This window comes from Rhinolophus sinicus, chromosome 3 (assembly GCF_057876585.1).
Source record: "Rhinolophus sinicus isolate RSI-liver-muscle chromosome 3, RSI-T2T, whole genome shotgun sequence".
In the NCBI taxonomy this organism is placed as follows: domain Eukaryota; kingdom Metazoa; phylum Chordata; class Mammalia; order Chiroptera; family Rhinolophidae; genus Rhinolophus; species Rhinolophus sinicus.
The window spans coordinates 103,785,491-103,797,664 of record NC_142503.1 but is presented as its reverse complement, the minus strand read 5'-3'; the positions used below and the strand labels follow the sequence as shown (position 1 = coordinate 103,797,664).

The 12,174-nt window shown below is 40.1% G+C and overlaps 1 protein-coding gene across 9 annotated transcripts in view; it reads left to right on the top strand.

The window, feature by feature from the left end:
- The window catches only part of BBS4 (Bardet-Biedl syndrome 4), a 41,085-nt gene extending 37,581 nt beyond the window's left edge, over window positions 1-3,504 (top strand). For 5 of the 9 annotated variants that reach the window (XM_074328236.2, XM_088796847.1, XM_074328238.2 and 2 more), the window contains 4 exons: window positions 614-683; window positions 1,257-1,398; window positions 1,934-2,135; window positions 2,638-3,504. In XM_074328236.2, the coding sequence (XP_074184337.1) occupies window positions 614-683; window positions 1,257-1,398; window positions 1,934-2,135; window positions 2,638-2,747 (524 nt within the window). In that variant the 3' untranslated portion in view covers window positions 2,748-3,504. Of the gene's footprint in view, window positions 1-613; window positions 684-1,256; window positions 1,399-1,816; window positions 2,136-2,637 lie in introns of all 9 variants that reach the window. The other 4 variants (XM_074328234.2, XM_019735944.3, XM_088796846.1 and 1 more) reach the window with 1 other exon arrangement.
- Window positions 3,505-12,174: the final 8,670 nt, after the last annotated feature.

Genomic DNA, 12,174 nt, shown 5'->3' with positions numbered 1-12,174 from the left:
AGGGCCATGAGTAGGCAGACATCCAGCGGCCGTCTTTTCCCAGCTGTATTCCTAGGTCTCCTCGTAAGTGTCTGGAAGAACTGAGTGCGCGTTGGTGGGGACGCGGAGTGGGCAGAGCTTCCAGAGCAGCTCTCTTACTGTTTTTTTATAGATCAGTCTTCCAGAAAATACTGATTAAAAGGGTGAGAGTGTTCTTAAAGCTAACGCGTACAGGTGGTGGAGGACCCGCAAGGATTCTTAAGCAGTATAATGAGTGACATGGTCAGGTTTGTGTGTAAGTCAGCGAGCAACCTGGCAGCATCGTAGCAAGTGGGGGAGGCAGATTGGGACCCCGCCGTAGCCTGAAACGACTTGGGCCTGAACAAGGGCAGTGGTGACAAGAAACTGCAGAAAATGGGATTCACAGAACTTGGCAACTGACTAACTGTGGAGAGGGGACTGATGAAGACGACATCAGGTACCTACGCTGAGCAGCTGGGTAGGTAGGTGGTGGTGCCAGGAGCTGACAGGGCAAAGGAGTTCAGTTTGGGTGCTGAATGAACTGTGGTCTTGAAACACCCCTTTCGCTTTCTAAGCTGGGCTTTCCAGCCGCAGTGCTCCCTCTTTGTTGCAGTGGCTCTGACCAACCTGGATGATACAGAGAACGCCAAGAGAGCCTACGCAGAAGCAGCCCGCCTGGACCAGTAAGCCGCTCCCTGGGGAGGGGGGCTGGGGCCGCCTGGCCTTTCCCAGCTGCCAGGTGGCGCCACAGCTACGGTGTGGCCTGACCCGCCCAGGGGCTCGCTCTCCGCGGCCGGCGCACAGCGGCTGTGTGTCAGGATGTAGTACAAAGCATGCAGTGCTCCCCAGGGACCCACACTGGCAATTTCTGATGTTTCTGGCGCCAGTTTAGCAGTCAGGAGGCCAGAGTCACAGCCGGCAGTGGGCTCGGGCGGCTGATAGCCATGGGCCAGCTGGGCTGTCAGACGGGGCTCTGAGCTCCTTGAAGATAACTTGCCTGTGGGGATTGATTCCCTGGCCTGGGCCCGCCCCAGTGGTCTCTGCTGAGGGCTGCGACGGCACGCTAGCCCAATCCCTGCTTTGCAGGTGGGGTAGTTAATTCTTGAGGCTTCTGCACAGGTCCACACATGTGTTCCCACCTTGCTGCAGCATGGAGACATGTCTACGTAATCAGTTTTGTTTTTGTGTAATGAGGATCTCCACATGAGCCTTTGTGGCAAAGCCGAGGGTGCATAGCACCTGTCTGTCTGCCGCAGGGGTAACCCGTTAGTCAACCTGAACTACGCAGTGCTGCTGTACAACCAGGGTGAGAAGAGGGGTGCCCTGGCCCAGTACCAGGAGGTGGAGAGGAAGGTCGGCCTGCTCAAGGACAGGAGCGCTCTGGAGTTTGACTCGGAGGTACGTCTTCTGTTAGTTCCCAGGAGTCAGAAGCAAGCTGTCAGGAGACTTTTTGAATGAAGCCTAAATCATCCAAATATGACATAGGCTCATGCCTCTTTGTGCTTTGCTGTTCCTGGCAGCATGATTTACTCAACTAGTAACAGCCTGAGAAAAAAACTTCCCTAGAAGAAACTACTGTACTAAGGAAATGCAGGCCTACTGAGTTATCTATTACTGATAACAGTGCATCTGAGCTGAGGTCTGTCTCTGTAGCTTCCTCCCACTTCTGCAGCAAAGCTGGAGGTTGGCCCAGTAACGCCCTGAACTTGACTTACTGGGTTTGAGGTCCTGTATGAACCCCCTCGCACCCACTAAGGGCGATCTGTGTTCTCTGATGTGAGAATGATTTCCTTGCAGTAAGTATTCCCTCCCTCAGGGGCTAGTTCCAGAAGACGCGATCTCAGCTGAATCCCCTGCTGGCAGGCCTAGGAGGAGGCAGCTTGTCTTTGTTGGTCAGACCTTGACTCTTCTCTTCTTCCCATGTGGGCACAAGATGGTGGAGACAGCTCAGAAGTTGGGAGCTGCTCTCCAGGTTGGGGAGGCACTGGTCTGGACTAAACCAGTGAAAGATCCCACATCAAAGCACCGGACCACTTCAAGCAGCAAAGCTGCCAGTTCTCAGCAGCCTCTGGGCTCTAATCAAGCTCTAGGACAGGCGATGTCTTCAGCAGCTGCATGCAGGACGCTCCTGTCAGGTAGGAGGCTACACACAGTGCCCTGAAGACTGAGTGGGTGCAGCCACGTGTGCCACTCTGGATGAAGCCTACACTTTTCAGACTCAGAACACGTCTAGAACATGTCCAGAGGGGTGGCCAAATTGGCACCTGCTTCTTTAAGACAAGATGTGTATTAGGTAACAGCTACTGCAGGCTTAGTTGGATGGTTAGTACACTGGGTCTTTATAATGTTCAAGTTCAGGAACCTACTACAGTACCTTGTTATGTAGTCTTACTGTAGTTTTCACTGCCTTATAAGCCGGTGTGGTGCAGGTGATTAAAGATTTTTCAGTGAGTCACTGAAGGCAGATTTGACTGTTGCTTTATTTCTTCAGTTATGGTCTAGCTTCATAGCTGCAAAGATACACCACAGCCCCACTGGTCCCAGAAAATAGGGGATTTCTTGGAATTTAACAGTGAAAGTAATGATTTCTTCTGGAACTGTGGAACCAAGAACTAAAGCTGTTTGTTTTGTTACCAGGTGCGGGAGGAACTTCCCAGCTCACAAAGCCACCATCTCTCCCTCTGGAGCCAGAGCCTGCTGTGGAAGCAAGTCCAACGGAAGCCCCAGCACAAATCAGAGAAAAATAGTAGGATGACCCCAGAGTAGGGGTTTCTTTGGCGAGCAAGTAGCAGATTAGGAAAGGTGACATTACAGGCAGGGTGGAGGCCAGCAGGTTCCCTGGGCGCCAGAGCCAGGTCCACGCCTGTGGAGCCCATCACCCAGGAAACGGGAGACAGCCAGGAGGTCCTTTCAGCACTGAGAGCTAGGCTCACAGCCCTCCGTATGTAGCTTCAGGGCACATGATGCTGTTTGCTCTTGAAAGGGTTTTCTCTCCTGACTGACTGACCTTCCTTTGTGGAAGAAAGTCAGAGACAGACCTCTGCTCAGCAGCCTCGTCCTGACGAAGCCTTGGCGTAGCTGAGGTGATGGGGCAGATCAGCCCCCAAGGCAGGCACAAATCCTGGATTAATAATTCAGCTCTGTGTAAGTTTAAAAGGAAAACAATGATGAAAAAAGCTCTAAATTGAAGCCAAATCCGTTGCACAGCCTGCTGCATATGCTGAAGGATCCAGGACAAGTCCGCGTCTTGTTGAGAGGTCGGGGGTGGGCAGAGTGCGGAGCCAGGGCTGCTGGCTGGTGTCAGCACCAGGGGTTACAAGAAAAGGCAGAGCTTCTTCACCAAGGAATTTTTATTTAAGACAATCAAGAGACCACTGAGGAAATGCTATCCACACATTTTCTATATGTTCTTTTTAGAATAAGATTATGTATCATCATCCCTCTGGGGAAAGTTGTTATTCAGGTATAAAAACGAGAGATCACAATAAAAACTTTAAAAAATAACCTATGATCACAGTCTTAAACCCTTACCTATTTCTAAGCCGACTTTGAAACTAGAGAAGGACGCTCAACGCCAAGTTCCTACTTGGTGCCAGCACAGCCTGTGCTGCAGCCCTGTTGGATGGTAGGCCAGCAGTTTGCTTCATGGTCAGTCCCCACTTTGCACTTAAAGTGCCGTTTAATCACCATAATTTGAAGGCAGAGGACTGACCTGCTGCCAAACCAAAGTATGTTCGGGGTTCTTTATATTATGACTGGCTCTGTTTTGACACTGAAGCAGCCGTTAACTGAGCAGAAAACTTTTCAGGTTTCGTATCTCAGACATAAACAGTGAGGTAACAAGCCGTACCCTTGTTCGTGCAGCTGGAATATGACAGAACTGGGTAACCAAGAAATGAGAAAGGCCACTGCTACGTCAATGTGGTCCAGTGTGCCTGTGACTGAAAAGGTCTGAGTGAGAAATAGTGAAGTGTAAGCTCAGACGGAGAGACGGACGGCAATGGGCGAGAGTCAGGAGGTAAAACCTACAGAAACCAGTGGCTGCTGGGAAGTAGCAGATAAGAACAGACTGCAGGGTGGACACCCACTGCTGGGCAGAGTTACACAGATTGGAGAGGAACATGGGGGGGGCTAGAGTCGAGTGTTGCGGAGTCTAGGCTTAGACATGTTTATATTTGAGACATCCAAATGACGACAGCCATTAGACATGTGTACAGCTAGGTTTCAGGTGTGAAATCTGGCTTGAAGATATGGATTCAGGAGTAATTTGGATGATAGCCGAATCCACAGATTTGAAAGTCACCCAAAGAAAGCTAAGACTAAGACGACGGGACCAAAAATGGAAAACCAATACTGAAAGGGAGAAGAGCCCACAAAGGAAACAGGAGAAGCAGGTGATGTAAGAGAAAAGCCAGGACAGTGGTGTCGGGCAAGGGTAAGAAAGAATAGCAGGAAGGGAACATAAGGCACCTGGCATTTCAGGCACAGCAATCTAGAAACACATGGTTTCCACATTAATTTGAGCTTAGTTTTTCTTAAAAAATAAATGCCAGGTTGTTCCCTGTCCCGTCTTTGGGACCTGTGGATTTGCAGTTTCTCATTCACTCTGGCGAGAACGGAGCTATTCTGATTTCTAGTATGTAGTTGCTCATGTCATTGCAATTTCTAACAGAATTAGGAAAAGGAGGTGAAGTACATAATCACAGATCAAGATGTGGTTTTAGATGGCTTAGAGGCAGGAAAGTGGAAGTCTAGACTAGCAAAGAGAAAAGTGCTCTTCTATTGAATATATTAGTACAAAACTGCATTCCAAACACAGTGAAACTTGGGAGTGTATTATTACCATGATCACTTTGGCCTTAGGAGAATCATTATTGTCTGGTAATGTCAGAATAGCTCACGTTGGGCCAGTCCTCTCATAGATAACAAATATAAACAGGCGAGTGACTATGAAACACTATCTTGGTTTAATTAAAAAAATTATTACATTATACCGTGAGGTTTGACATATATAAATGTAATCAAAGGACAAGGGAGTATGTGAAACTTGATGGTTGAAATGGTTTTATATTTTACATGATGTAGTACAAAACCAATGCTAAATAGTTTGTGAAGAGTTAAGGATGCATATTATGATAGTCCCTACGGAAACCATTAAAAAGATGCAAAGAATATAGCTAAATTGACAATAAGGAAATTAAAATGAAATTCTAAAAAATATTAATGAGTTCCCTGCTCTCCTAAAAAAGGGCAGGAAAGGAGGAATAGAGGGGGGAAAAAGATGGAACAAAGAAAAAATAAACAGCACATATTAAATGTAAATCCAATCATATCAATAATTACATTAAAATGTACTTAGACTAAAAATGTAATTGGACTAAACATTCTAATTAAAAAGCAGAGAAAGGATAAAAGATTAAAGCCCAGTTACTGCCATTAAAAATAAAAGAATGGAACAAGATATACGGTATTTTCACGTGTATAATGTGCACCCACGTTTTTGGCCCAAACTTGCAGGGAAAAAGATCTTTCAATTTTTTTATTCAAATTTTTATTTGTTTACATTTAAGTACCTTTTTTTTGGTATTACAAAGGAATTTTAGCATTTATTTTTTAACATGGTACAAGGAATTTTATGTAACAAATAATTATAAAACACTAAAATAATTATAAAACATGAAAAAACAAGAACAGATACAATGTATAAGAAATTTTATATCCCGGTAACAAATTTATGATATTTACGCATTACTGAAGGCCAAGAACTCTTCGTTGTTGCAAGTTCGTTATAAATTCAACAAAACCAATTATCGTATTCCAGGGTATTTTGCATATGGGTATCATTATTGATTTACAGAGTTACACTTTTAACTCATACGCATAAATAAAAGAATTAAAAACATTTATATAGATATGGAATTAGTACTTCCCATGTATAATGTTCATCCTTATTTTTCCCTCACAAATTTGGGCAAAAAAGTGTGCATTATACACGGCAAAATACGGTGCCATGCAAACTACAGGCACAAGAAGTCTGGAGTGCTATAGTAATGTCTAGAGTGCTGTCTTAATGTCAGACAAAGTAGACTTCAAAACAAGGAGTATTACCAGAAACAGTAATTTTCCTAACACTGAATTCAAAGAAATGATCATAAGGATGCTCAACAAACTTGAGAGTGCAATAGAGGAGCTTAGGGAGAACTTCAACAAAGAGTCAGAAGGTAAATAAAGAACCAAGCAGAGCTGAAGAATACAATAACTGAAATGAAAAACACTAGAAGGAATCAACAATAGATTAGTTAATACGGAAGAATGGATCAGCAACCTGGAAGGTAGACTAGTGGAAATCAACTGATCAGAACAGCAAAAAATGAGGATAAGGACCTCTGGGACAACACCAAGTGCACAAACATTCACATTATAGGGATCCCAGAAGGTGAAGAGAAAAAGGAACAGAAACTTTATTCGAAATAAATAATAACTGAAAACTTTCCTAACCTGGGAAAGGAAAGAGACATCCAGGTCCAGGAAGCACAGAAGAGTTCCAAACAAGATGAATTCAAGAGATGTACACTAAGACATATTGTAATTAAAAGGGCAAAAGTTATAAAGAGATAATTTTGAATGTAGCAAGAGGAAAACAACTAGTTATATACAAAGGAAACCCCATAAGACTATTAGATGATTTTTAGCAGGAACTTTATAGGCCAGAAGAGAGTGGCAGGACATCTTTAAAGTGCTGAAAGAAAGGAACCTACAACCCAGATAATTTACCTGGCAAAGTTATTCAGAATTGAAGGAGAGAGAGTTTCCCAGACAAGCAAAGACTAAAGGAGTTCACCATTAAGCCTGCTTTACAAGAAATATTAAAGGGTCTTCTTTAAGCAGAAAAGGAAAGGCCATAACCATAAATAAGAAAACATGAAAAATGAAACATGGTGAAGCCAAATATTTAATACAGCAAATAAGACATTTAAAAAGCTACTAACAAGGTCAAAAGACAAAAGTACCAAACTTAACACAAACTACAATAAGTAGTTAGAAGACATAGAAAACAAAGAGATCTAAAATATGACATCAAAAACAAAGTGTGGAGGAGGAATAAAAATTTAGTCCTTTTAGAATATATTCAAACTTAAATGCCTATCATCTTAAAATAGACTGCTATAGATATAGAATGATATACATAAACCTCATAGTACCACAAACCAAAAAGCCTACAAAAGATACACAATAATGAGAAAGGTACACAAACAAAACACTAAAGGAAATGAGCAAACCACAAGGGAAGAACTCAAAAGAAGAACAGAACTACAAAAACAACCAAAAAGTTAACAAAATGGCAATAAGTACACACCAATAATTATTTTAAATTTAAGAGAATTATGCTCTAATAAAGACAGGAGTAAAAAACATGACCCATCTATATATATACTGTTTACAAGAGACTCACTTCAAATTGAAAGATACAAACAGACTGAAAGGGGATAAAAAAGATAGTAAGACATATTAGGTCATAAAACATGCTTCAATAAATTCATGAAGATCGAAATCATACCGAGCATCTTTTCCAACCACAATGGCATGAAACTAGAAATCAACTACAGGAAGAAAACTGGAAAAAAACAAATATGTGGCGATTAAACATTCTACTAAACAACCAATAGATGACAACAAGAAATTAAAAACTACCTTGAGACAAACGAAAATGAAAATACAACTTTTCAAAATTTATGGGTGCATAAAAGTTCTAAGAGGCAAGATTATCAGCTATACAGGCCTACTCAATAAACGAGAAATCCCAAATCTAGTTTTATGCCTAAAGGAACTAGAAAATGAACAAAAAACAAAACCCAATGTAAAGAGAACGAAGGAAATAATAAAGATCAGAGCGGAAATAAACGAAAGAGATTAAAAAAACAACAGAAAACTTCAATGAAACTATGAGCTGGTTCCTTGAAAAGATAAACAGAATTGACAAACCTTTAGCTAAACTCATGAAGGAAAAAAGAGGACCCAAATAAACAAAATCATAAATGAAAGAGAAGTTACAAGTGACACCACGGAAGTACAAAGAAGCATTAACGACCACTACAAACAATTATATGCCAACAAATCAATAATCTAGAAGAAATTGATAAATTTTCAGAAGCATATAACCTTCCAAGGCTGAACCAGGAAAAAACAGAAAATCTAAACAGACCAATTAGTAGCAATGAAATTGAAGCAGTAATAAAAAAAACTCCCAACAAATAAAAATCCAGGACCAGAAGGCTTCACAGGTGAATTCTACCGAACATTTAAAGAATTAATACCTATCCTTAAACTATTTAAAAAAAAAATCAATGAGGAAGGAATGCTTCCAAACTCACTCTATGAAGCCAGCATTACCCTAATACCAAAACCAGACAGACATTACAAAAAAAAAGAAAATTACAAGCCAGTATCCTTGATGAACATAAATGCAAAAATTCCCAACAAAATATTAGCAAACCAGATTCAACAATAATTAAAAGGATTGTTAAAATCCTTCATTTATCTCAGGGATGCGAGGATGATGGTTCAACATCCACAAATCAATCAATGTGATACATCACATTAACAAAATGAAGGCTAAAAAATCATATGAACATCTCTCAATCAATGCAGGAAAAAAATGACAAAATTCAACATCAATTTATGATTAGAAAAAATACCTCTCAACAAAGTGGATATGGAAAGACCATACCTCAACATATTAAAGGCCATATATGACAAACCCACAGCTAATTATCATACTCAGTGGTGAAAAGCTGAGGCTTTTCCTCTAAAATAGGATACAACAAGAATGCCCACTATTACCACTTCTACTCAACATTGTATTGGAAGTCCTAGCCACAGCAATCCGACAAGAAAAAGAAATAAAAGGGATCCAAATCAGAAAGAAGTAAAACTCTCATTGTTTGCAGATGACATAATACTATATATATTAAAAAAAGACCCTAAGACTCCACCAAAAAACTATTAGAATAAATGAATTCAGTAAAGTTGCAGGATACAAAATCTGTATGTCTATACACCAATAACAAACGATCAGAAGAAATTAAGAAAATAATCCCATTTGCAATTTCATAAGAAAAAAATACCTAGGAATAAATTTAACCAAGGAGGTGAAGATCTGTATGCTGAACACTATAAGACATTAAAGAAACTGAAGAGGATGCAAATAAATGGAGGGATATGTTGTACTCATGGATTGTAAGGATTAATATTGTTAAAATGTCCTCAGTACCTAAAAGCAATACACAGATTCAATGCAATTCCTATTATAATATCGATGCCTTCTTCTTAGAACTAGAACAACTAAGACTAAAATTTATATGGAACCACAAAAGACCTCAAATGGCCAAAGAAACCCAGAGAAAGAAGAAAGTGGGAGGTATTATATCACACTCCCTGATTTCAAACTACACTGCAAAGCTACAATAAAACAGTACAGTACTGACATAAATACAGATATATAGATCAATTGAATAGAATATTGAGAACCCAGAAATAGATCTCTGTTTTATATGGTCAATCTAAAACAGAGGAGGCCAGGATATTCACTGGGGTAAAGACAGTCTCTTCAACATGTGGTGCTGGGAAAATTGGACAGATACATGTAAAAAAATGAAACTGGATCACTTTCTTACACCACATACGAGAATAAACTCAAATGGATTAAAGACTTAAATGTTAAGACCTGAAATCACAAAACTAGAAGAAAACATAGGCAGTAAACTCTGACATCATCTTAGTATCTTTTCGGGTATGTCTCCTTGGACAAGGGCAACAAAAGAAATAAACAAATGGGACTACATCAAACTTAAAAGTTTTTGCACAGCAAAGGAAACCATCAACAAAACGAAAAGCCAACTTACTGAATGAGAGAAGATATTTGCAAATGATACACCCAAAAAGAGGTTAATGTAAAAAAAAATACAAGGAACTTATACAACATTAACACCAGAAAAGCACACAATGCAATTAAAAATTGCGTAGAAGACCTAAATAGACATTACTCCAAAGAGGACATACAGATGGCCAATAGACATACGAAAAAATGCTCAACATCACTAATCATCAGAGAAATGCAAATTAAAACAATGAAATACCACCTCACTCCTGCCAGAATGGCTATCAATAAATCAACAAATGCGTGTTGGTGTGGATGTAGAGAAAAGGGAACCTTTGTCCACTGTTGGTAGGACTGTAAATTAGTGCAGCCACTATGGAATCAGTATGGAGGTTCCTCAAAAAATTAAATAGAGCTTCCATACAACCTAGCAATTCCACTTCTGAGTATTTATCTGTAGAAAACAAACGCTAACTCAAAAAGATATATGTAGCCCTGTGCTCAGTGCAGCATTATTTACAATAGCCAAGATATGGAAGCAATGTAGGTGTCTCATCGATAAGAGGAATGGATAAAGATGTGGTTTGTATATATACACACACACACACATACACGCACACACAATGGCATATTACTCAGCAATAAAAAAGAATGAAGTCTTGCCATGTGTGATGGCATGGATGGACCTAGCGGGTATTATGCTAAGTGAAATAAGTCAGAAAGACAAACACTACATGATATCAGTTATATGTGGAATCTGAGAAAACAAACCAACAAAAAACAAATGAATAAACAAAATAGAAAGACCCATAGATACAGGCAACAAGCTCATGGTTGCCAAAGGGGAGGGAATTAGGGATGGGTGAAATTAAAAAATAAAACAGAAGAGGGAGACATAGTATAGCATCATACACGGGAGTCATGAAGCTATTAGAGACAGCATTACACATGGTAAAAAAAAATGAGTTTCTTGTTAGAGACAATGCAAGCATTTGTATGATTCAAGTTGAAACCATCTTTTTAGTTTATTTTGATCTCATTCTTTGATTTTAAAATGATGAAATGTAGACCTGCCTGCCTGAACAAAGGTAAAATGAAGACGGATGGGGCAGCTAATGAAATAGAGTCCTATGAATTGTTTTACTCGTATGGTAGGCTGTAATAAGGACAGTTGAGCAAATATCCCCAGGGAAATGGGCCATGTTCATTCACTGGAAGATAAATATTGTTAAGATAAAAATTCTTCCCAAATTGGTCTATATATTCCTATCATAATCCCAGCAGGTTTGGGGGTAGAAATTGACAAGCTGGTTCCAAGATGTCATGGAAATACAAAGGACCTAGAACATCCAAGGCCGTCTTGAACCAAACTGAATACCTTACACTACCTCACTCCAAGACTTAACCATAATAGGAATTACGTAGCACTGGCCCAAGGATAGACAGAGCTAAAACAGCACAGAATCTATAAATAGACCGACAGTCATTTGATTTTTGACAAAGGCACCAAAGCAATGCAATGGGAAGAGGAATGGCTCTTAAACAAATGGTGCTGGAACAATTGGACAGCTGTGCAGAAAAAAGTGAATCTGATCCCAACCTAACACCATGCACAAAAAGTAACTCAAAGTGGATTCCAGACCTAAATGTACAACCGAAAATTATAAAGTTCCTAGAAGATGAAATTATATTCATGATACAGGAGTAGTTCAATGTTTCTCAGGACACCGAAGACCAGTAAGCCTTGAGGAAAATGAGTATCAATCTACAGACAGGATATATTCTGGGAGAATAGTCACAAAATATATCTGCAAGTATTTATATCCAGAATATTTGAAGAACTACAGCTCAAGGATAAAAACACTAACAACCCAAACAATAGCACATATAAAACTAACAACCCAACTGGGAAAAAAAAAAAAGTGGGAAAAATATTTGGACATTTCACAAAAATAGATGAATAAGCATGTGAAGTGCTCACTGTTCATCATCAGGGAAATGCAAAATGAAACCACAATGAAATACCACTATGCGCCCATCAAATGGCTGAAACTAAACACTGACAACTCCAAGTGTTCATGAGAATAAGCAAACTAACTGTCATAAAACACTGGTGGGAGTAAAATGGTCCAACTACTTTGAAGAAACCTTTGTCACTTATCCCATGATACACAGCTACCCCAGCAAGTCCACACCTATGGATTTTGACCCCAGAGAAATGAAAATGTCTACACAGACTTGCTGACAGCAACATTATTCATAAGAGCCCCAAAGTGAAAACCGCTGGGAATACTATT